General features: G+C 48.0%; 1 protein-coding gene across 2 annotated transcripts; it reads left to right on the top strand.

Annotated features, from left to right (window-relative positions):
- The first annotated feature begins 12,510 nt into the window (after positions 1-12,510).
- On the top strand, positions 12,511-23,278 carry DLL4 (delta like canonical Notch ligand 4). Of its 2 annotated transcripts, XM_048307994.1 has the most exons (11): positions 12,515-13,268; positions 13,399-13,662; positions 14,128-14,185; positions 14,847-15,116; positions 15,818-15,878; positions 15,987-16,117; positions 17,497-17,666; positions 18,740-18,959; positions 19,410-20,118; positions 20,874-20,982; positions 22,422-23,278. In XM_048307994.1, exons 1-11 carry the CDS (start codon positions 13,215-13,217, stop codon positions 22,425-22,427), a joined length of 2,052 nt encoding a protein of 683 aa, XP_048163951.1. In that variant the 5' UTR covers positions 12,515-13,214; the 3' UTR covers positions 22,428-23,278. The 2 variants fall into 2 exon arrangements, with proteins under 2 accessions (XP_048163950.1, XP_048163951.1); XM_048307993.1 differs by lacking the exon at positions 22,422-23,278 and having other exon boundaries at positions 12,511-13,268; positions 20,874-22,413.
- The last annotated feature ends 1,947 nt before the right edge of the window (positions 23,279-25,225 follow it).

Genomic DNA, 25,225 nt, shown 5'->3' with positions numbered 1-25,225 from the left:
TCTAACGCTACTGGCTACCCCTTCACACTGGCATGAAGGAACACTAGATGATGTGACAGTTTTGGCTGGGATAGAGTTTGTTTTCTTCATAGTAACTAGTAGGGGACTGTGTTTTGGATTTGTGCTGAAAACCGCGTTGATACCACGGGAATGTTTTCATTACTGCACAGAAGTGCTTACACAGTGCCAAGACCTTCCCTGCCTCTCGCCCCACCCCACCAGAAAGTGGGCTGGGGATGCACAGCTTTTGGGAGGAGACACAGCTGGGACAGCTGACCCCAACTCACCAAAGGGATATCCCATACCTTATGGCATCATGTTCAGTATGTAGAGTAGAGGTGGAAGAGGGGAAAAAGAAGGGAAGAGGATATTTGAAATTATGGCATTTGTCTTCCCAAGTCACTGTTATGTGTGATTGAGCCCTGCTTTCCTGTAAACAGCTGAACACCTCCCTGCCCATGGGAAGTAGTGAATTAATTCCTTTTTTGCTTTGTTTACACCTGCAGTTTTTCCTTTGCCTGGTAAAATGTCTTTATCTCAGCCCATCAGTTTTCTCACATTTGCCCTTCTGATTCTCTCCTCCATCCCACAAGGAGGGAGTGAGCGAGAGGCTGGAGTTAAACCACAACAGGTGAGTGGCACAGAAGTTCTTGCACTTTGTCCACTTTTGCTGTAGTGGATCCATTAGTAAGGGAGAGTATCAGCCTCTAAAGCTGCCTGTCAAAAAATCTCCCAGCTGCACTGAATTCAAGAAAAATTAGTTTGGGGCATCACAGGAACCTGGTCTGAACCGTGACCCACTGACACAGAATTTGGTGGCTGCTTTCATTGATTTAACAGCATCTGATAGGATTATGGGCAGCACATTTCCAGGCTGGCTAAGCTCTACACAAAGCACTTCAATAAATACTGCAGCACTGAGTCCGTTGTTAGAGATGTTTTGGTGTCCACAGCAGTACAAGGCTTTGACTCTCCAGCAGATTTCTAAGCAACAAAACTTGCCGATCTCTGTTATTTTAGGAGTGAACTGAAAACACTTTGGTGTTGATACACCACAAAACTCCACCATACTGTGAACATTGCTATGTTTTCCTAAGAAAGGTCCTGTTCTTTAAGTATTGTACTTGTACAGCAGCTTTTATTGGCACTTCCTCATCCAAGCTGCAGCCACTCAGAGTGTGGGGATTTTTGTGAATTTTCTAATCACCCTTGCTGGCTGCCTCTGAATGACTGTGCAAATAAAAGGAATGTGAATGAAAGTAATGTGAACAGCAATTTTAGAATTGAGCTTGATTTCACCAATTTGCCAGTCTGGTAAATAAGAAGAGAAAGATTCAGAGCTAAGAACCTGTTCTGAGAACTAATGCCAACCAATGCACAGCAAAGGCATGCAGTTGTTGATTGTTTTTTTTCCCAAATGGTTGCCTTCAGAAGAGCAAATACACCCATATCTGGGATATCATGGGTTTGTGGGCTAAAGCAGACTTCCAGGACACTTTTTTAAACCCAGCCCCCTGCCCTCTGTTTCACCTCCTTCTCCACCCCATACAAAGAAATTACCTCAATACTTTTTCTCCTTTTACTCTTTTCTTATGTCCTTTTTCACCTTTCCTTCATTCTTTATGCTGAGATCTTGGCAAGCAACATCAACTTCGGCACCTGACGAGTGCTTATTCTCCATCCAAAATATCCCCCAGTCTGTGGCCTCAGCTGCAAACTCCAAGAAAACTGTACCAGCAACAGACCAAGGATTAGTGTCTTTCCTGTCATGCAGCTTTTCTCTCTCCAATTCTCCACTCCTATCCTGCTGTAGTGCTGGCTAGCAACAGAGCTCAGGTCAGTGCACATCACATGGAACACCTGCCTCTGGGTTTAGGAAGAGCTTCCTAGCAGGACTGCCTTGCCTCAGGTAAGAATAGTGATGCCACCTTCAGTAAGAGCTTCATGAGAGCCACAGTAGTGGTTCTCATGGTTCTCAGGTGAATATATTTCCTATTTTTAACCATTTTCTCACCATCTGTAGCAAGAAGAGATACTTTGAAACAAGTTCATCACAGAGGATATTTTGTGGGATTATGTGGCTCCTGTGCCACCCACCCTTAGTGTACCAGTGAACTGGGCTCCCCCCAGGAAAGAAGAGCAGGTAGGAGGGAGCAAGCAGAATTTGGACTACCGGTTGTATTCCTGACAGACTTTTATCTTCAGCGTCTTCTGGCATTGCTTCCCTGCTAGACCTCCACTGGTGGCAGTCACTGCTGAAGAGCTAATGTAAGGCAAGTTGTCCCCTGTTATACAGACTTGGTCTGAGAAAAAACAGATATCATAGTGGTTAAAATTCAAGGCACTAGGACATGGACTACCCTCCTGTTGCAACTCCTGCTACCCTTTCTGATGGAAGAAGAAATGGGAAATGATGAGGGAAAAGGCTCATAAAGGCCTTGCAAAAACTCAAATTAAAAAGCTGCATCTAGGAATACTTCGAGGCCGCAATTAGTCCTTGCAAATGAATGCTTACTATTTTCATCAGCTGGAAGAGTTAGCAGAAATTAATCAGCTGTGAATTGTTTCTAAAATGAGGCAAAAAGCAGCACTCAACCACAGGGGATCTGAAGCAAGAATGAAATGAAACACAACATGAAAATGTGGCCAAAACTCTTAAATGAGGAAACAAGCAGGCACCAAAATAAGCATGTAAAGTGTCTTTACTGGTCAATCCATCATGAACAGAATAAGATGTTTCCCAGTACAAGAGTTAAAGAATACCAGTTTGGTGATACTATCCAACAACTTGAGCTGCCACCATGTATGATTCAAGAATCAGCTAGATACTAGATAATAAACACACTGGACATCTAAATTGTTATATATCTTGGCACCTGACCAGCAAAGCATCCATGTAAAACCGTATGCCAGTAAATCTGCCTTCTGCTTTTAAGCTGATTATTCAAGGGTTAACTATGAGATCCCCTAATGAAGTAATAAAACCCAGACATATTTTAAAAGCTATTGATTCATCATGCTATCTGTTTTGGAGCATGTCAATGCATAAAATATTAAATGGAAATGCTCTGTAACTTACAAAAAGTTTATTAGTTGTGATATATGTTCTTTGAAACATTCTTTGCTCTACCTCTACTGCAGTGCTCCAGATTTTGTTAGGAATGGGCCTAAAACAGAATCCTGCATAAGACTCCCCTGCCCCCAAAGTTGGAAGGGTGCTCAAAATCCAATCCACAGTGCACAACCTGATTTTACCAATTAATCCATTCAGCATCATGATTGTGGTAGAGATCCTTGGCTTAATCCAGATATCCCAGCTTGCACCCTTTCCAGGTTGTAGTGATGCCTTTTACTCAGGCGTCCTGCTGTGGCATAAGGCAGGTTTCAATGGAAATAGTGCCAAAATGCAAGCAATCTATGAGACTGTATTTCTTTACACCTTATACCTAGTTCTGAAAGCTTTGTCGTAAGGCTTGTGCTCTTGACAGAACTAAGACACTCCTGGTCCTAATCTCAGCCAAACATTCCAAGCACTGGCCAGTGGCTGATGCTCAGATTCCACCTGAGCTGTTGTGTATCAGGGTAAACCACATCATCCCTGCTCTACTCAGGCACTAAGGAAGGGATGAACCTCACCTCGCTTTAGCTTTCTAAAAGTAAGGGGTCTCACCTGATCAAGTCATGTGGGGTCCTCTGGAGTCAATGGAGAGGGAAGGGTTTCTGCAGATGGTGATTCTGCTTGTCTAACTCAGAGTACCCTCCCAGAATGAGCGATATGGTCCCATCTCTCAGAGTTGACACAAGAGGAAATGCAGATAATTCATGTAGCCTATGTACCTATTAAAAGGTTGTTATAGAGGCTCTGAGAAGCAGGGTTTCCAAGCAGCATTTGTGTGTGTGTGTGTGTGTGTACAAGAAGAACCACACAGAATGGGGCCTTGCCTCACCCCAGGTTTTAAAGAGGACAGTATGTCAACCTTACCCAACTGTTCAATTGCTCCTTCAGGACAGCTTCATTCCCTTCAGGATGTGATGGATGCTACTGTCTGCCCTCCTGCAGGTGATCTGGTCACCTGGAGAGACTTCAGTGGTTGCCACTCCTAAGCAGGCTCTGACAAAGGGCACCCAGTGACAGAAGACTTCTTGATCCCTTGCTGCTGGCTAAGGGTGGCAGCATAGTCCTATATAAGAGCACTTAGGAGCCTCATGGGAAGTCCTCGCAGTTGCTCAACTCAACAGAGGCTCCTGTGTAGGCTGCAAAAGAGCACCTCTGGGACCATCCTTGGGCACAGAGCTGGAGGAAGGAGTCAGTACCCATGCCATCAGTGTAGCTCTGGTTTACATCATTTAACACTCACAGATGAAGTGTTTATTGCTCTTCCATTTGAGGATCACTATGTGGTCAAGTACCAGCTTTTTTCAGTCTGCTAAATTACCTGATGAAACTTTTGATTTAAAGAATAGAGCTGGGAGCTCGGGCAAGCTGGGCTCTTACCAGCCAACTAGATTTGCTATCACATATGAGTGACAAGATATTTATGCTGATAGGTCAACAGACAAACAGACAGATTCATTAATTTTCTTCTCCCTTGTCCCATTATCTAAGCCCCTGTGCCATCCACAGCCACTGGAGTGAATGTTCATTTCTATTCCATTGTCATACTAACTACTGCTCTAGTTTAAGTATTCTTTTGAACCCCAAGAACAATGTGCACAAGGCGCAAATCCATCCCGCTCCTCCATGGCTAAGTAGGGCCATTAGACAGGAGAAACAATAGAAACTCAGCGGGTGCTCTGTGTTTGCTCCCTGCATGGCCGCACACAAAGACAAAAAGCGAGGAGGGTTGGATGGTCCAGGGATGGGTATTGGATACCCTGATGCGCTTATTTTCCCAGCATCCCCAGATCACAAAGGAGTAGAGGTTTTGCATGGGCCTGCAGAGGCTACATCAGTGACTGGGCACAGGACCTCATTGTCTGGTTTGTTTTGTTTCCCTGAACAATATGTCACATATTTACTTTCCTCTTGGAGGGCTGATGCTAACATAAAATCATCACCACGTTATGCCAAAATGTCAGCATGCCACATCGCCGCATCTCTACATGAGGCTGCCTCATGGGCCCCCACTAGGATTTCTGACCCTAATCATTTCCCATAAGCAGTGTTTGCAGGATGCAAGATCTTAAAATAGGACAATCCCAGAAATCCTGGAGCTGGTGGCAGCTCTTGTTCAAGTCTCTGTCTTGAGTGACTCCATCTGGACAATCTAGGACTGGTTTTGATTGGCTGTGGAAGCAGCTGGTCTTGGTTAAAACCTTTTTTTTGCTAGAAATAAATATAAATGCTAGGGATAAAAAGTCAGGATGGTCTTTCTCTTGAGTCATTAGCACGTTTTACCTCTGGTGAAGGGATTTCAAAGTGGATTTTCTTACTTATGTGGCCAGCTGTATTTTAAATACCTTTAACTTTTACCAGTGTGCAGCTCTGAGATGTTTGCTGCTGCTGCTGCTGCCTTGCTGCAGCTTGATCCTGGAGCACAAGCAGGTGCAACTCCACTGAATCCCACAGACCTTTTTCTGCCAGTACTGGCCTATACAGAAATTCAGCCCTGGGTATTTAAGAGCTTCTGCCCAACACCAGATACCAGAAGAGTGAGGAAAGCAGAAGAGCTCAGCAAACACCTGGTGCAGCCACAATACCTTGATTGCAGGACACCTCCCGCTACGAGGGATCAGCCCCAAGCACCCCTGGGGATGATGGCATGTCATCAGCCTCCCATTCGTGTGGGGTGGGGTGCCATGCACCTCTGGCCACTCCAGAAGTTATTCCCAACACTGCTCTGCTCTCCTCTCTGTCCTCTGGGACAAGCTGCACAGTGGCTGCACTGAGGCCATACTCCAGGATTTGTTCTGCCAACTCTCACATGCCAGAGGTCTGAGGCTTCCTCCTCTGACTGTCTGAAGCAAGCGCCACAATGCTGGGCCCCTACCAAACATCCCGTGGGCTCGGGATGAGGGACAGCAGAGGAAGGACTGGTAACACAGGCAGAGCGTGGATCCATGCCACTCCCCAGGGGAAGGGTTAAAACTGCCTTTTACTGTTTTTCTGTGACAGGTCTCTTTACTCAGTGCTATATAATATAGCCCCAAACATATTCTAAGTAGCCAAGGGCTGCCCGGCCATCTGTTTGAAGACACAGACCTTCTGAGGCAGGAGTTCCCAAAGCCTGGCCCATGGGACATTTACTATGGAGCCTGCAAAGGGAATTCTTCCCCTTTAAGAAGGCAGCCTGTACTTGTTTTGTTAGGCTGCTTCAGGCCACTGTCCCATCCATGAATGTTGATCCATACATGACTTGTATATGAAACCAGACATGGGAACTTCTGCTCCAAGTGAGAAATCTCCCCTCCAACTCTCCCCTGCCAATCTCACCCACAACTTCCAGACTCAAAATAAAGAGAAAGATTTGGTCACCTCCGAGGTAACTACTCTAGTTCCTGCCATAGCTTCTGGGGGTGCTTTTTATGAGAAATCTTGATTTTATCCAGCTATCTCAGATAAAAGTGCCAAACAACTTCATGACTTTCTGTCTTTGAAAGCAAATTAGGCTTTTACAGGCACATTTACGAATGGTATCTGTGGCCTGCACTGAATTAATTAAGAAAGAAACAGACCCACATAGCTGAAATATGTGCATATCCCTAACTATTTTTTGTATTATGTTTCATTTTATGTATTTATTCAAATTTAAAGCAAAGGCACCTTTCAAAGGCTCTAGGCACAATAAATTATACAACGAATGTAGTCAAACAAAATCCCAGCAATACAGAAATCGCTTCTTCTAGAGCAACTCAGCCAGCCCAGAGCTTCTCCATGAGAAGACAGCCCCATAACTTCCCCATGCTTTATTATATCACTTTCTCATATCCCCAGATGCTATTTTCCCTTCCCTGAGACGAACAGGATGACACCTGGAGAGACACCACCTTTCTCTCTCTCAGCTTAGCAGGGAAAGTATTTTGGGGCAGCCAAAAGGAAAACGAAGGTTTGCCAAGGTATGGGGCAGAGCAGCACATGGGCGAGCACCACTCACCTCCCCTTGCTCTTCCTGCCGGGGACTTCAGGCTGGAGGGCTCAACCTCGACGCCCATCGAAGTGGCCTCTCAAAGAGGGGTTAACCCTCTGAAACAAGTTAAATATTGGGGCCTCTCATCCCACAAGTCCCTGTAAGGAACCTTGCCCCATGTCATGGGGTGATAAACTGCAGGCAGTGTCTTTGTGTCCTTAAAACATTAATTCCCCTAAAACATGTAAAGCATCTATTGGTGAGTAAAATAAAAGGGAGCCAAAAATGTCACAAACTGCCCTGATGCCTGTGACCCACAGGAATCCCAGCACCACCTGCACACCTGCTGCTGGTAGCGAGGACCAGATGCCACTTCCCCAGGCATACAGAAACCAGAGCATTAAAGGAAAAGGTGAAATCGGTGAGGTTCGTGTTGATTTTTTTTTTTTTTTAATAAAGCCATTTTTTCTTATTTTCTTTACTTTTCAGGTCTGGTCCACACCCCAGCATCAAGTTTCTGCAAAGGGGCAGCCCCGTGCTAGGCGACTGTGCTGATGAGGCGCTGGGTTGGGGTAGAGGTTTGGAGCTGCTGTGGCATCTGGCATGAAAAAATGTCCCGGGAAGCTGTTACATTAAATGGCCAAATCGATTTATTGAATGGCAGGTGTTAGCTACAAACAGATGGAGAACATAAAGGCATAAGCAGGCATTTGTATGGAAAAGAAGCCATCGATTTGTAGCGAGAGACTCAATAGTGATCGTTACAGCCTTTAACAGAAATGTGCTTTTTTTTCACGGGCTGGGCGCGGGGCGGCTCGGGGTGAGCGGGCGGCGGGGAGCGCAGCCCGGCCGGGCCCGGGCTCGCCGGCGGCGGCTGCCGCGGGCTCCCCCGGCGCCAGGGCCGGCCCCGCGCGGCGCGGGCGCTGCGTGGCGGTGCCGCCCGCCCCAGTTGCGGCGCGGCGTGTCCGGGCCGCCCGTGGCAGCGCCCCGCGGCAGATGAGGCACGCGCCGGCCTCATTACAATGAGAATGGGCAGGCTGGAGGGGCCATGTGGCAGCAACAGTTTGCAAATCCCCCCTCCTTCTGTGCGAATCGGGAAACATTTCCAAACATTTGTACCCCAAATCGACCACATTAACACCCCTCCGAGCGGCGCTCCCTGGAGGGATGCTCCACGCTACGGGCATTTAGGCAGAAACAAAACAAGCAAGAGGGATTTTTTTTTTTCTCTTCTTTTCTCTCTCTCTTCCCCCCCCCCCCCCCCCTTTTTTTTTTTCTTAGAGGATCTCGGTGTGTGTCAGCGCTGAATCGATGCGCAACTTTCTAGCCAAGGGGTTTTAAAGCCATCGGGGAATCCTTCTCAAAAAGTGGGGCTGTGCACATGGAAGGGCTGGCGAACACTGAATAAATGGGCGAGTCTCTGACTAAGAGATCAAACTCACTCAGTTATCAAAAAGGCGACCAGCGAGGCCAGCCCCAAAACAAACCGCAGAGCCAGGAAGCAGGAACACTCCCGAGAAAGGCGCGCAAGGTGCATAGTAAAACCCCGCCCCGCACTCGTACAGGCGCCAGGGATGCTGCACTGACAAAATAGTTACGATAATTTTGACCAAGGGCGGGCCAGCCCGCGGGGCTCTGGAATTGCGAGGGGTTTCTGGGCGCCACTCAGCACACGACCCTGGGGGTGAGGGGGTCGGCTCCTGGGGAAAGGTGAAGGGCTCCAAGGCGCGAGTGCGCTGCTTCCCCATCTGCGCCCTGCGATCCGCTCCCAAATGAGTGCGGAGAAGGGGAGTTGGGTGGGCACCGGCTGGCGCTGAGGGCAGGGGAGGGGCGTGAGCAGCCGTGCCCCTCGGGCATCCGCACCGCTCCCGGGCACAGGGAAGGGTCAGGGGCTCGCCCCCCAGGTTAGGGGAAAGGGGAAGACGCAGGACGCCCCCAGCTAAGCTTGACCCGGCCGGGAAGCCAGGCCAGCCTGGCTGCGGCTTCATGCTGTTTTAGGGGACAGCCTGGGACGCCCGGGTCACAGGGAAGGCAGGGACAGTCTCCATCTCGGGCGTGCCCCCTTCCAAAAACCCCGAATGGCACCACGGGGCGGCCGGAGCATCAGGCAGGTCCTGCCCCGGCCGTAAGTATGGGTGCTCTGTATTTTCAGGGCCTTAGAAGCAGCCCAGCAGAAGCTACGCAGGAAGCGAGTGGTGGCAACATTACCGGGAGCCGCTTATGCCCAGATCCATTCCCCCGCGGGAGTTTTCCCCCGTGGGTCGGGCGGGCAGATTAGAAAGCACGGAGCCTTCTGAAAAAGAGAAAAGTGGGACCAATGGTCGCGATGCAGGTGCTGCTGGCTGCATCTGTGCGGGCGATAGCGAGCCCTTCGCAGCCCCTTTTCCCGGGCTCTGGCAGCCTGAGAGCAGCAGGACGCTGGCGGCCGGGGTCGGGGGGGTGGGAGGGGGGCCGGACACCTCCCGGGGCTGGGGGAGAGCTGGACATCCCCCCGGGAACGGAGGAGGGCAGCCTGGCACGAGGGCTCGGGGGGAGGGATGGCTTGGGCAGGCTGGCAACTTTCACCCCCCCGGAATTAATTAACGTTGTCTCGTTAGCGAGATGCGTTTGGCCCGGCCACGCGTATGCTGAGCTGGGCCAGCCTGGAGATAAACCGGCAGCAAATGGGGCGCGAAAGAGGGGAAGAAAGCGCCCTGACCTCGAGTAAGTGAGCTGGAGAGATAGGGAGCAGGGCGGAAAGGACGGGGAGGCGGCGACCACCGGGTATGTCTGGTCCGGGCAGTGCCCAGCATCCCGACAGGGGCTGCGGGAACCCCACCGCCTCCCCTTGGCAAAGCCGGGGGCTCTGCGGGCTTCCCCCCGTCCCGAGGACAAGGCACCCCTCGAACTGAAACGAGGATCTTAGGGGAGGTGGTTAGGCTGTTGCTCTCCAAGTGACCCAGGATGGCGTGTTGGGCACAGGAAAGAGTTTGCAGGAGTTGTGTTTCTAATCTGCTCTCGGCCGACTTTCAGGCTCAGCTGTTTGATGCTACTAGTGAAACTTTTTTTTTTTTTTTTTTTTATCTGAGCTCCCTGTGCGCGTGTGTCAACATGCAGCAGGTGGTTTATTATATTCCCCTGTTATTATTTTATTACGAACTCTTTTTATAGCTGCAATCAAAATAATTGTCTGGAGTTTCGAGAAGGATTTAGCGTCTGTTTTGCACCACTCACCCGAGCTTCTGAAAATATTTGGTTTTGGGGGGGATGACACGTGGGGAGCTGGAGCGACTTCTGCTCCTGCCGGGAACAAGCAAAGCTAGATGCAAAGCTTGACTCGAAAAACAATGGCCACCCAAGGGCGGTTGAGCGGGTGGAGGAGTGCTTGGGGGGCTTGCACCCCTTTTATCAGATTTAGGGAAAGGCAGCTCTTCTCCAGCCGCCAAGGTGTACTCCGCCAGGATGGCAGAGAGGTTTGGCAGAGCTGTGAAAAGCAGAGATGAGCTTGTCTTGCTTTAACCTACATTAGCTCCGGGTCCATATGGTAGATGCTGCCTGTGGATCCCCAGCACCAAAGCAAGGCCCTATTCTTGCACGCTGCCCTGCTTGTGCCAGATGGTGCCTGGACCAAGTGGCCATGCGTGGGGTGGCTCTGGTTAGCCTAATAAACGTCCAATACAAGTCAAAAATCAAAACACACACATACTAACATCTGCTAGAGCCTGCAGTACCCAGCTAGCCTTTCAATACTGAATTAAAGAGCCCCACAGCCCTTCTGTTCCCCTAGGTTAGACACTCATTACCATTTATCAAGCACTGATGTTATCTGGCCTCTCATTTTATTTAGTACCGAAGCTATTAGCATCAGATTTGATTTTGACAGTTGACGCTGCTGCTGGTAAAGCCGGGATCTGGCCGGGTGGATCGCTGCAAAATTCCGAGTTCATCAGCGGCGACACATTCCTCCTTCCCACTTGTTTACGAGGCCGAGACAAAAGAGCTCCTCGCCTGTGCCTCTCTGCCTAGCGGTTTATCTCCACCACGGACACGGCTCCCGTCCGCACAAACACGTACCCCAGGCGACAGCCGGGCTCCTCGGGACGGAGCGAAGCCAAGGGTGCCCGGCCTCGGGTGCAGTCCCCCGATACTGCCAGAGTTTGTGCCTCCCAGCTTCGACTTTCACAGGCGCAGTGGGGACCGGGAGAAGTTTTAATCCTCTTTTGGTGGCGACACCGATTTCTAGCCTGCTCCTCTCCCCAAACCAGTCCAAGGCGGCGATGCCCGTGGCTTTCCCTCACGCTTTCTCTGCGAAGCCGTGTCGTGTCCCACCCCCCGGCTCTCCCGGTGACACCCCGGGCGTTTGGACTCTGACCACATCCTGGGCCAAAGCTGGTCTCCAGGGAGAGCAGCCGCTTTAAATGTACGAGGGAGAGCGACGGCCTGGGAAGTTTGGCTGGAGTGTGCCCTCACCATGCTGCCTCGCCTCCAAACGATCCAGATCCCCGTCTTTCCTTATCCCCCCCAGAAGAACTCGGAGTGGGGAAGTAACGCTGTGAGAACACACCCTTTGGGAGAGCAGAGGGGCGGAAGGGGACCGGCAGCGCGCTGCGCCCCGCGTTACTCCCCAGGTGACCCACGCCGCGGAGGCCCGCAGCCTGGCGCGCCGGGCGCTGGCAGAAAGGTGGCAAGACCTCATTACCATACAGCTGAGGGTTTATCTCTCCCTCCCTCCCTCCTTCCCTCCCCCCTCCGGCCTCCCATCCATTTAACAAGCTGAAATAAAAAGCCACATGAAAGGCCTTCTCTGTGCTTGGCTTTAATGAGGGACACGCGACCCAACAATAAGCGCACGCTGCAATCAGGCCAAGGGCTTTATGGCACACGCCAGACCGCAACCCGGCCGCGGCCAGGCGGCCAGACACTGCCCGCGGCCCCGCTCCCGCCCCTCTTGCCTGCAGGCACCCGAGTTTTCCCCTTGCCCATTATTTCTGGGAGCCGGGGCAGCCCAGGGAAAACCCAGTTCCGTCCCTGCTGTCGACCCCGGCCACCTCGCTGGAGCGCTCGTTCGCCACCGAATTCGGAAGGGCGACCGAGCGTCCGTCGATCCCCGCCGTGCCCGCCTCCCTGCCATCACCCACCCTTTCTTCGGTGGGCTCCGTTAGCCGGGGTCAGGAATGGGGCCGGGCCGAAGGCTCGGACGCCCCAGAGCCGGGCGCTGCGCCCCGGGAGGCGCCCGGGGTGCCCGCCTGCCGGGCAGACACCGTTTTACTTTTGGTTTCTACCCGGGGCCAGCCTCCGCCGGGCAGGGCAGCTCTTACCCGCCGGCTGGCCGCGGCTGCAGGGCACCGCGCCGCGCCGTCCCGCCGCCCCGGGACACGGCCGGGCACGGGGGACACGCGTGGAGTTGGGTAGTAGAGGGGAATGGGGAACAAACAAACTAACTAACTAGCAAGCGTATTTTTAAAACATTTCATCCTCTATTGTTCGGCCGCCGTAGAAAGCTGTCCTGTGGAGAGCCGTCTGATTTTCGAGGGAACTCTCTCTCCCAGTGTGAGCGCCGTAAATATCTCAACAGATGCTCGGCTCGTTCGTAATCAGCTCGGCTCCTCGGCCGGCAGCGCGGCAGCGGCGGCGGCGGCAGCAGGGTATTAATTCGGGATATGAGGGCTCTCCGCAACATTTGGTTCTTTTTTCCAGAAAGGAAAGATGGAAAGGGGAGGGATCTGACCGTGAGTCTGACTGACAGTTTACATAATGAGCTTGTGAGGATGCGAGGAAACTATATAAACAGCTCGAAGCGAAGCAAGTTTTCCATTTACTGAGCGCTGTTAGCACCGGTTAAAGGAGGAGCGGTTCCACACTAAGCACTCCCCTCCGCGTCTCTCACCAAACCCACCCGGCTTTGGAGTTTATAAAGGCGACGACAGCGATCAGAGGTCGGCGGCTCGCTGCAGGATTAATTCTCAGAAGGGGACGGATCGACACCTGGATTTTACCTTTCGATTTCTGCTGGTGCTCGGGGAATACTTGGAAGAGCAGGTTGCTCCAGGAGAATCGCCGTGACGCCTCTCTTTTCTCCCTCGACCGAGAAGCGCTTGCTTGGTCTATTTGAGGAATACAGAAGGAAAACTAAACCCACTAAGAACTGGAAGCTCGAATAACACAAGGATGACAGCCTTGCGCATCTTTGGCTTGACGTTTCTGTTAACGATTTTGCAGCAGGTAATCGCACATGCCCAAAAAAAAAAAAAAAAGGGTTCGCAAAATGTAAAGTGGGTGATGGAAGCAAGTTTGCATGGCAAAGCCGGGTAAGGTCTGATTTGGCTATTTTGTGTGTCTCCCCTTTGTGCAGAGGGTGGCCGGCTCCGGCGTCTTCCAGCTGGAGCTACACGAATTCGTGAATAGCCACGGGTCTCTGGCCAGCGGGAAGCCCTGCTCCCCCCACTGCAGGACCTTCTTTCGTGTTTGTTTGAAGCATTTTCAGGCAGTGGTTTCCCCAGGCTCCTGCACTTTCGGCAGCATCATCACCCCGGTTCTGGGAATAAACTCCTTCAGCATCAAGGATACAGAGAGATTTGACAGCCCCATTAAGCTGCCCTTTAACTTCACGTGGCCGGTGAGATTCCGCTTTAAACCCGATTGCGATGGTGGGGCAGGAGGGTGGCAAGAGCGGGCTAACGGCGGCGGGCTGATAACCTGTAATGTAATCAAACTACTTTTGCCTTTATACTTATTTCCAGAACTTCCTTAAAAAAAAAAAAAAAGGCGGGGGGGGGGGGGTGTGGAGGGAAAGCTCGATGAAAAAACTCATCCAGACCAGAAGCACTTGGGATAATCAATGTTATTAAGAGAAATAGAGCAAGGGGCTGGGGGCCTTGGAAGTGGGGATGTGTATCCGTGGTCTGTAGGAGGGAGGGAAGGAGGAAAGCGTGTAGCCGCGGGGAGAGAGCGCAAACGCGGGGCCCGGCGGAGCAGGGCAGGGCAGGGCAGGGCAGGGCTGGTGTGCGGTGGCGCGGTGGGTGCGGTTCGGTGCGGCTGTGCGCGGTGGGGTGCGGGGCTGACGCTGGTCTCTCTCCCGCAGGGAACCTTCTCCCTGATCATCCAGGCCTGGCACGCGCCTGCCAACTACCTGCCGGAAGGTGAGTACTGCGCGCGCCGCCGGCAGGGGGCGCCCGCGCGGCGGGAGCGCCCTCAGGCCCGTCCCGTGTCCCCCCCGTCCCGAGCGGCCCCCCCGGCTCAGCTGTTTATACTATAACTCCAGGGCCGGCTTTATCCCACCATCAGGAGCCGATCCCCCAACGATATCCATCAGGGGCCGCTTTGATTCTGCCCCGGCCTAATCTCCAACACAATTGCGTTTCCTCCGGTTTATTTTTGGCGTGGGAAAGCGAGGCGGGCTGCGGTGAGAAAGCCGGGAGCCTGCCAGCAAGCCCCGTCCGCCTTTTCCTGTATTTTACACCTTGCTCGAATTCCGCCCTTTGGAAAGGAATAATGGCTTTGGGATGTTTTTCTGAGAGGAGAGGAAAAGGATATTTCACAGCAGCCCTCCTTTCACAGGCCCCTCGGCTGAGTCCCCTTGGCCGGGGTTCGCACAATCTGGTGGCCACCTTTTTGTACCCTTGCACACATCGATATCCACACGCGTGCCTGTGTGTATGTATATATGTGTATGTGTATGTATGCATGTACGCATGTATGTATGCGGACATATATGTGCGAGCGGGGTATCCCGCTCCGCTGGCCCGGCGGCGTGGGACGCGGCGGGCTCTGAGCCGCTGACCCACGCCCGCTCTCCCGCAGGCTCCCGGCCGCCCCCAGAGGAGTGGCTCATCAGCCAGGTGTCGATCCAGCGGTCGCTGTCGGTGGGCGAGGACTGGTCGCAGGATGTGCATCAGGGCCCGCTGACCCAGCTGCGCTACTCCTACCGCGTGGTCTGCAGTGAGAACTACTACGGCGAGAGCTGCTCCCGCCTCTGCAAGCGCCGCGACGACCGCTTCGGGCACTACGTGTGTGCGGCGGACGGGAGCCTGGCCTGCCTGCCCGGCTGGGCCGGCGAGTACTGTACCGACCGTGAGTGTCCGCGGGGAGCGGGGCGGGCGGGCAGCGCCGCGGGCGTCGGCCGTGGCTCTAAAGCTCACGGAGGCCTCCCGTGGCCTGGGCCGTGTTTTTATGCCGACGTCTCCACTCCCTGCCTGGAGAGGCAAAGTTGCGCGCTGAGGACTTTGTCCCCTTTGGCTGCAACCACCCAACGCTGTGCTGCACCTCTGCGAGCCTTAGCAGCAAAGAGGGAGCTGGCAGGAAAGGGACCTTGGCTGATAGCCCTAAATAGCAGTAGCTATTGCAAGGTAAAAGGGTAGCAGCTTGCTCACGCAAAGTCTGCCCCCAACCATTCCTGCAACCAGAGGACATGAGACAGGTGTTGCAGTGTAGTGGTGGGAGCCTTTACTCTGAGTTCAGGGTACCACTGGGATTTTTCAGTCTTTCATTAGCACAAGCCAAAGCCACTTTCTGCTTTTCTAGCAAGAGTTGCAAGAGTTCATGTTTGTTGCATAAACACAAAAACTAAAGGACAACTTGTCAAGTGTTGGCTCTCCCTGTTCACTTCCTCCTGCTCCAGAGCTCCCCGTACAAAGAAGTTTTAAAACAAAGTTTTGGAAGTGGAAAACTCTTTTTGGAAGTGTTTTTTAAAGCTTATTATCCTTTAAAAGTGTCTTCTGTAGTGCCATGTGTATTTACCTAAACATTTATGCTTTTTTATGTTCTCTTCACAGCCATCTGTCTGGCTGGATGTACTGAACAGAATGGATATTGCAACAGGCCTGGAGAATGCATGTGAGTAGATGGCAATTGCAGTCTGCACATCAATTAAAATGTCATCTTGTAATAGAAACTTAAACTCTTCTCCATGTCATTAATGTTTTAATTGGACTTTTCTTTTAGCTGCCGTCCTGGTTGGCAAGGCCGCTACTGTGATGAATGCATCCCCCATATAGGCTGCCGTCACGGGACTTGTAAAACACAATGGCAGTGCATTTGTGATGAAGGATGGGGTGGCCTCTTCTGTGATCAAGGTTAGTTCTGAAGCTTGCACTTACAGCTCTAGGTTGGGTACTCCTTAGTACTGCACTAAGGAATCTGACTCACTGGATCTGGAATTAAATTTTCCCAAGGTACATGTTCACAGGCATCAGTTCGTTGCACTGCTGCCTAACTTACCAGTTCTTGTAGTAATTTTGTTTGAAAACGAGGAAACCTTTTTGGTAGCTGCAGTTTTTCTCTTGCAAAAGAAGTTTCTCTTGGAGAAAGACCTAACAATCTGGATGAGTGTTGAACAGACAAGTTTTCTGCCTGCTCAAGCTAAGTTTAACTTATTCCTTGAACAAGTATAACAATTTACTGAACAATTTCCATCAGCAGTAAACACCATCATTCGGGCCTTCCTTATTTTGCATACAAGGAAGTTAACTCATGTGATAAGTCTGGAGCATGAGAGAAAAATCATGTAAGCAAGAATGAAAAGTACAGGTTCCATTTTAAGGTACACCAGACCACTTCCACCTATTCAACCCACTGAATCACTGAACCGTAGCCAGCTGAGCAGTCATGTCCTCAAGGCCATATATGCACTGCTGGCGCTGAGATCATTAAGTGCTCAAAGCAGGCTAAGTGTTTCCAGGACAGTTATAGGATTAAGATGGTGAAGGCTGAATTAAGCAGGAAAAGTAAAGTTGCAGATTTTTTTTCTGCTTATAGTTATCTATTAACCAGTTGCATACACATTACTCTATAGTGTTTATAGAGATAATAAAGTTTTTCTACTTATGTCCTATGAACTTACGCTTTACCTCTGTCTCAAATTTAAAGGAAAAAAATTAATAAAACCGTCGATCTTGGCAGAACATTTGACAGTTTAATCTACTAACATCCATAACAAGAGAGCAAATAAACAATAAAAGATTTCTGGTGTTTGTTTAAATCTCAAAGCCAAAACATCTTTTATTTTTCCTCCCTGCCTCTCCAGAATGTGCCTCAGAGCACACCTTTTAAAGATGGAGCTCACTCTTTTAGTGTCTAACATGTTGTTCATGAAGTGTTCATAGTGCTGTGGCGTATCTTTCAGAGAACACCTGCTTATGAAGTACATTTTCCAATTTGGTACCTAAATCCCATTGCAGCTAACCATTTTGTGTCCACAAAAAAGGGAGAATATACCAAAACACTAAGAAAGTTAAATTTTTGCCAGCTCTCTCAAAATTCAGAGCTCAAGTGATAGATGGTAATCTGATTATTACTGATAATAACCTGGATAACAATCTCCAGTACTCCTATTGATAGAAAAATTAAATACTTCATTGGAAATTCTGTCTTTTTTGTTGACTACAGCATTTTGTAGATATATCTTTTCCCAGCTGTCAAAGACGTATTCTCCTAACTCCTGGTATTTTTGCAGATCTGAACTACTGCACTCACCACAGACCATGCAAAAATGGAGCAACTTGCATGAACACTGGCCAGGGCAGCTACACGTGTGCATGCAAACCCGGCTTTACCGGCGTCGACTGCGAACACGAGATCAGCGAGTGCGACAGCAATCCCTGTAGGAACGGCGGTAGTTGCACGGTAGGGGCATTTTAAATGTAAAGCCTTTGTGTGAAGCAAGCCGCGGTGTACCTTTTCAGAAATGGTTCTGTAACAACATAATGGGAATTCGATAGTACACAGGTTCATTACTGACGCTCACAACTATCATACTGAACCCTTTCCGAGAGGTGTCAGGGGAGGAAGTCTGTTACAGGAGGAGATGTATCATCTAGATTAGAACTAGTCAACTGATCCTTGGGTTTCTGTGGCAGCCATTATGAGAACTTGGCAAGATCTAGGGTTGGTGAGGGAGCAGATCTGTTAAAAATAAGCTTCTCAAACCACCATTCATGCAGAAATGCACTAAGTCTGTATTTTAATCATAAATAAAAGAAAATGTTGCTTTCCGCTATGGGAAGATAGTGTCAAACAATATGGGGGCAATCAGCTGAAACTTTCTGTGAAACAGAATTCCACACTTTCAGATTCCTGTAATTTAGTGTTTCAGCCTGTTTTCGGACTCAGTTAATGATGGGTTCTTACCAATGATGGATTGGTAAAGGCTGATTGATTATAGATGCCAAATGTAATCTGATGCATGTTTAGAGTAAGGCACAGGACCCTACCTCCCTTCTCCCAAGGTTTTGGACATACAGTACTTGGAAAAAAGAAACAGTTCATTATGATTTAAGGGGTGGGACTTACCCAAGCCAAAGCAACTTAAAGTCTTGTGAAATAAAGAAGGGCTCTCACACTGAGGATAAATGGCCTGATCACAGCTTCCCACTCTGCTCTGGGAAGACCTCAGGGATCCCATTAGACAGTAGTAGTGTTTGCAATGTTTTTGTCTAACTGCCTGCATGCTCCCTACAACCACATCTGTTCTGCGTGTATAGCTGCACAATTACTCCTGTACGCTGGGTACGGCTGAACCTATGCTCTATCCCTTACAGTCTGACCTGCAGGTGTTTACTCTCCTGGTGTCACTTTTGCCACATCAGGCTGTGGATGAGAAGGGACAGAACAGCGCTTGCTGCTGACCAAAACTAAGCATGCAGGGAGCTATCATTTGTTGCTGTTAAATAACAGTGGCCTAATGTTGTGTTTTGCAGGATATGGAGAACGGTTATCACTGCCTGTGCCCCCCTGGCTACTATGGCACTCACTGTGAGCACAGTGCTCTGACGTGTGTAGATTCTCCGTGCTTCAACGGTGGCACATGCTTGGAAAAGGAGCAAGGGGCCAGCTACACCTGCGTTTGCCCTTTCGGCTTCACAGGGTCAAACTGTGAAAAAAAAGTAGACAGGTGCACAAGCAACCCGTGTGCAAATGGTGAGTCTTTTTATCAAAAAATCTCATGACCCTGACTCATTTGTGCTTTTCAGTGCAGAAGTGATAGAAATCCAATCTGACCTCTACTCTTCCTCTAGAACATTAGTCCCTCTCCCCAGCTGTATTCCACATCTACCCTAATTTTAGTCTCTTGCTGGGGCGGGACTTTCTCTGGCATTTTCTATGCAACAAAACAATGCACAAGGTTTATCATATGATTAGGAAGATGGCAGAATTAATTAAATTAACTCTATTACATATTTAGAAGGGGCATAATTTTAAAGCACAGTGATAGATTAGGTAAAGTAGAATGAACTTTCAGATGTGTGGTTGTTTTGTAAAATAACCTCTCTCTTCTTGAGGTAGTATAACATGCTGACCGGGGAAAGGTTTAGATTTCTGAGTGAAGTGCATTGCAAACTAATTTTCATTTTACTTTTTTCCCCTCAGATGGTAGTTGCTTTTACCTCGGGCAGTTTCGTGTGTGCCGCTGTCGGGCTGGTTTCTCTGGTCAGAAATGTGAGATAAACATCAATGATTGTGCCAGAAACCCATGTTCCAATGGGGGAACTTGTCATGATCTAATCAACGATTACACTTGCACATGCATGCCAGGCTACAGTGGCAGGAACTGTGACATCAAAACCAGAGATGAATGTGCTTCTGGGCCATGTGAGAATGGAGGCACATGCTACAGTGGACTTTATAGTGCCAATTTTGTGTGCTACTGTCCTTCTGGCTTCATGGGCAACCGCTGTGAATTGCCAGTTTATTCAGTGCCCGTTACACTTCCTCCTAAACCAGTCCCCTGGATTGCTATATCCATGGGGGTGGGGCTGGTGGCTTTGCTCATACTATTCTGCATGATAGCAATGGTCATCAGGCAGATGAGGATGCACCCAGAGCAGGAGTTGGAGACGATGAACAACCTGTCTGACTTCCAGAAGGACAATCTCATTCCAGCTTCCCAGCTGAAAAACACCAATAAAAATAAAGACCTTGAAGTGGACTGTGGGCTGGAGAAATCAAACTACAAACCCAAGAACCATAAACTGGACTACAATCTGGTAAAAGACCTGACAAGTAGAGGGACACCGGAAGATAAATATTACAAAAGTGAAAAGTGTTTAGGAGAGAAGTCTCCCCTCCGACTACACAGGTGAGAATGCAGTCTTTATTACAGTCTTTCTTAAAGCCACTCATCTTCATTATCAGTCTAGAAGCAGGTGAGCATATGAGGGAAAAAGAAAACTCAAGCAGATAATATACAAAACAAACCAGATCAAAGCCAGGAGTCTTCATACTGGAGTATGTGAGTCACAACCAGGTGGTATCCTTAGCTAAGTCAATTAATTTGAGTGTTTGTGCAGGATGCTGTTAGTATGGATACTGTGAAGGAACCCAGAGTGGCTAGGCCAGTGGTGAAAGTAAGAAGTGCCTTTCCTTCCTCAGTAGATCTTGAAGGAACAACAGTTAAGGCATACAGTGATTAAAATAAGTATTTCATTTTGTAAGAAGGCAAGATGATCTGCTTACTGAGAAGAATGATAGAGTGAAAACAACTACTCTTTTTCAAAAGGAGAAAAGGGCAGGTATTCAGTGGCTTATCAGTCTTCTGATTCAGGTGCTGAAGGTCTTGTCTGGGATCTGCATGTGGCTGTTACAGCGAGGGCTCTGAGGAACGCGCTGTTAGGTTGCACATGACAGGAGCATAGGAAGACTGCCACTGTTTCTTACTTCCACTTCTCTAGCATAATATTCTGACAGACACAGAACATGTGAAAGTTGATCCTATGCACTTCCCTTCCACACCTTCATGGCTATCTCATTCCACCGCTCCATATTCATGTTAGGTTTTGGGAGTCAGGCTTGTTAGTAGTCAGCTAATATTCTTTTTTCTCTGCCCTGCCTTAGTGAAAAGCCAGAATGCAGAATATCAGCGATATGCTCTCCAAGGGATTCAATGTACCAGTCTGTCTTTGTGATAACAGAAGAAAGGAATGAGTGCATCATAGCCACAGAGGTAAGTAAGTACACAGGTGGATAGGCATAAATTCACAAAGTAAAAAGGTAAAACATCCTTTAGTACTGTATCTGAGAAGGCTCCTTTATTTCCAGGGATCGTGATGCTTCCCAGCATTTACGTCTCCTCCTCTGTGGCCCACACAGAACATACAGTGGGGAAAATAAAAAAATTAGCTGCTCTGATTTTATTAAACCAGAGGTTTTGGGCTTACATAAGTCAGTGGTAGATGAAAACACAGAACATCAGCTCATAAAAATTCAGCACATTGTAGGATTATTTCCTCTTAAATAGGTGGTCAGAAGAAATGGAAATAATAATCGTTCTTAGGCTCACTGATGTAAAGCCATGCTTTTTCCTGTGACTACAATGGATAATCTTTGTTCTGTGGAAACAGGCAATGCTATAGATTTCTAGCAGAAGATGGAAGGTAGCAGAATATGTTAGTGGATAGGCATAAGAGCCATTTAGAAAGTCTGTTTTAAGGTAATTTCAACCTCTTAGCATTTAAGCTCCAGCTAAGTATTCTCTAACAGAAATTAATGGTGTTACTGATGAAAACATCTCGATTTTTATGTTATATTGAAAAGTTGAATGCCCAAAAAAAAGGAAAGGCCTAACACTGAACTTTAAAGACTTTAAAAAGCAGATATTGAGGAACCAACTAGTTCCTGAAGAATTACTGGCCCTTTGGAAAAAGTCTCAGTGGAAGCTAAAGGCAATTTGACGTTCACCAATACCTGCCTTCTTTGGTGTAGCCATCGTTAGGACTACTTTCACCCTGCAGGAAAGAGAAGCTTGCTGTGCCATACAGCAGTGATCTGTGAAGTCAGATCTGCAGGATTCCGTCTCGCTTTCCAAGGTGGATATCAGATTTCCCCTTGAAAGCAAGCTGGAACACAAGTCAACCAACAATATTAAAAGTTTAAGACTAAGTGAAAGGATTCAAAGATACAAATGACAGCTAGATGCTTCATTCCCATTAAGTGACCTAAATACTGTATCTTTGAAGATCTTGCTGACCAAAGCTAGGCTCCCAAATTTACATCATGCATCTCCAGACATGTTTCTGTTTTCAGAATGACAACCCTTAGAATCTCTCACCCCATCATTCAGGCTTAATGCTTCTAAACACAAGCTGTTTAAGTATACCATGTACTTCTTACAGAGCCCTAATGTTAAATGCCCAGGTTTGTAAGCATTGTCCCCCTCAGGCCAGGTAGAGAGGCCACTCATCACAGAGATGACTGGGTTTTTTTTGCTGGTAATTCTTTGCCGCTGGACTCAGCTGAAAACATTGAGCACTGAGAGTTAAACTGCAGTAATGTCTGGCTTAAATTGCTTTAGTTTGACATAGCTGAATTATAGTTTGTTAGTTCTGCACTACTCTGTATGCTGTGATTCCTTCTCATTCCTGGTGTTATTTTACGTCCCGACAGGTATAAGACTGAAGATCGGCCCATTTGCACCTCAGATTTGGTGATGCCAGTAGATGGACGTTCCTGCTGCATTGTTTACAATTCAGAACTGGATTGGACTGTTTTTAATTACATGCAACTTGCTGCTCTCAGGCGGAGGATGGAACTGAGTGAACTGGACAGACTGTGAATTTACTGAAAGATGCAATACACCTTTTTGTTCTTACTGCCCTTGTTTGAAGTTTGATACCAGAAATTTCATTTGCTATTGAAAAGGGGAGGCAGAGGGAAGAGAGAGGTTAAAAATGTTGGTGTTTTAAAAGGTGCTGAGGCCAGTTCCTCATGGACAGACCCCTGGCTTTCCAGAACTCTGGTTATGGGAGGTGCTGGTAGATAAGGAGGCACGTAACTGTCACAGATATTGCCATGGAAGGTGCGAAGCAGGACACATTGCTATGCAGATAATGGAATACAGTATAAATGAGGTCTCAATTTTTTCTGGGTTTAAAAGTGCCTATAATGTGTCAAGAGAATCTAACAAGCCCAAACAGAAACTTGACTGCTCTTTTTGCAGTTACCTGAACAGTACTGGGCAGAGGTGGTTGATACTTCCTGCTACACATCCATTTGCATCTCCTCTCTCCTGCTGCATGTACTGGAGACTGTGTAAGGGGTGAGAGGAGGAGGAAAGAAGAAAACCAAATTTACATGTCATCTCATTTGGTGATGCTTTGGAGAACTGATTGACTCAAGCCATGATGTGGGACATGATTTTTGTGGAAGCTGTGATAAGGAATGTGTACTGCCTCTTCCCCATTGATACGGAGAAGGTATGATCCCAGCTCTATGTAAAGCCTTACAAATGCGTTTAAAATCAATCAGCTCCTAGAACCTTTATGTGCTGAGCTGTCTCAGCTGTTTTCATGCCCTTTGCACTACCAGTGATTGTGAATAGACATTACTTCTTTTCTTCTCCTTCCTCATTCTCTTCCCCCTGCCTTATTTTGACACAAATTCAGGGGTTTATGTCGTGTTTCTGAATTAGGTGCCACCTTTTACTGCAAATAGTCTCAAAATTGCAGCTTCTACTTTCTGAAGAAGCAGCAGCAGTGTACCCACTTACCCCTCCATTTCTCCATCTGGTTGCAAAACTCCAATTCTTGTTCTTCATCCTGGTTCTAAATGCCCAGTAGTGAAGCACCCGCTGAGATGCCCTCTGCCAAGACAGGTGGAGATTAGAGTTAGAAGGTTTTAGGCTCATCCTGTTTCTTTCATACCCACCCACTGCTACATGGAAAATATGCTGTGTCTGTCCCTGGAAACCAGAGGCGGGCAGAAGCTCCTTTCTTCTATACATATTTACAGCAATAATACTGGACACCCCAGTGGAAAGTGCCGTGACATTCATGAATGAGACCAGGGCATGGGGCAGAATGAGGAGGGAGAAACAAGATCTCTTAGAAGAAACCTGGACTGTGCTATCTCTCTGACAGCGATATTCCTGCCCTTGTAAAGCCTGTTGTTGGACTAGCCCATCTACTCCCTTGAACTGTGCAGACAAGACCCCTTCATATTGTCCACTACTGACCTTCTGCTCTGACCACGTAGGACCATTTTGAAGATGACCTTCAGAAATCAATAATATGGGTTTTAGTTTGTCTGTTTGTAGTTTATTTTGAAGACTAGTATTTCAGTAATTTAAAAAAAATCAGAAGCACTGAACTTTCTACGTTTTATAACATTATTTTGTATATAATGTATATTTATAATCAAAACAGAAGTGTAAATATGTTTATTACTTCTCATGTAATGTTTTTAATGTGATGACAAAGTTTGAATTTTATTTTTTTTTTCAAGCAATGAAAATACTTTCCTGCTACAACAAAGTTTATTGTGGTTTGTCCTTTTACACATGTTATTCTGTGACAGCCAAGGTTAGCAAAGCCCCCCAGAAATAAGCTTGGCCTGCCTGGTCCCTGCAGTCCTACATTTACATTTTGCACACCAACTGATGTCAGCTGCTTTTTATTTTTTAAAGTTATACTGTTAGCACATGTCAACAAAGTTGTTCAGCTGAGTGGCATTCATCTGACATTTTGAAATGTTATACATATTTATATTGTGATGGATAATATTTAAATTACATATATACATATATACACACACACGCACACATTCTCTTGCTATTGGTGTGGGACTGAACTGTCAGGAAAGTTATTTTTATTAATACTTCACTCTTCCTCTCCCATCGCAACTCATGACATGAAAGATGCAGATTTAATACCATTTCAAAGTGGCTTAATAAATGCATTGTCTTGGGGTTCACTTACAGAACAAAACACAGTTACTATCTTTTTAAATCCTATTTCTTTAAATACTTTTAATAAGATCCAAATCTTGTCCACAGGTTACTCTGGCACAGCATCTACATCTACTCATGTAAGATTGTATCCCTGTTTGTTTGATTGCAAGGGGTAAGATTTGTCTTTCACTTGTGGGATTAGGGGGAGTTTCAGGCTTTCTCCTCCTGAGTTCCCTACACTACATCAGCAGCTGTGTCCTCCCAGGGCATCACAAAGTCATTATCCTCTACAGCCCTTTTGGAGGACATTTCCACAAAAAAAAGTGTAAAAAGCACACTTGTATAAACACTCCCAGCAGGTTTAGTAGCCTTTGAAGCACATACATTTACAGGCAATTAAATCTCTCACTAAATCAGCTAGGTGCAATACAGCCAACATCTGAGTGCACAAAAGCAAAACTACAAGAACAGGAAACTACTGCTGCTCTATTTTAAAATCAGGGGGTTTTGTTGTTGTTGACAA

This window comes from Corvus hawaiiensis, chromosome 6, assembly GCF_020740725.1.
Source record: "Corvus hawaiiensis isolate bCorHaw1 chromosome 6, bCorHaw1.pri.cur, whole genome shotgun sequence".
Taxonomy (NCBI): domain Eukaryota; kingdom Metazoa; phylum Chordata; class Aves; order Passeriformes; family Corvidae; genus Corvus; species Corvus hawaiiensis.
The sequence above is the reverse complement of the archived record's forward strand: the minus strand, read 5'-3'. Positions and strand labels throughout refer to the sequence as shown.

What these genes read in the sequence shown, in the direction of transcription:
- DLL4 (XM_048307993.1), top strand. Translation starts at nt 13,215, where the DNA reads ATGACAGCCTTGCGCATCTTTGGCTTGACGTTTCTGTTAACGATTTTG. An exon ending in CGGCGAGTACTGTACCGACC is followed by an intron (nt 15,117 to 15,817) that starts GTGAGTGTCCGC and finishes TTCTCTTCACAG; the next exon opens with CCATCTGTCTGGCTGGATGT. An exon ending in TGGCCTCTTCTGTGATCAAG is followed by an intron (nt 16,118 to 17,496) that starts GTTAGTTCTGAA and finishes GTATTTTTGCAG; the next exon opens with ATCTGAACTACTGCACTCAC.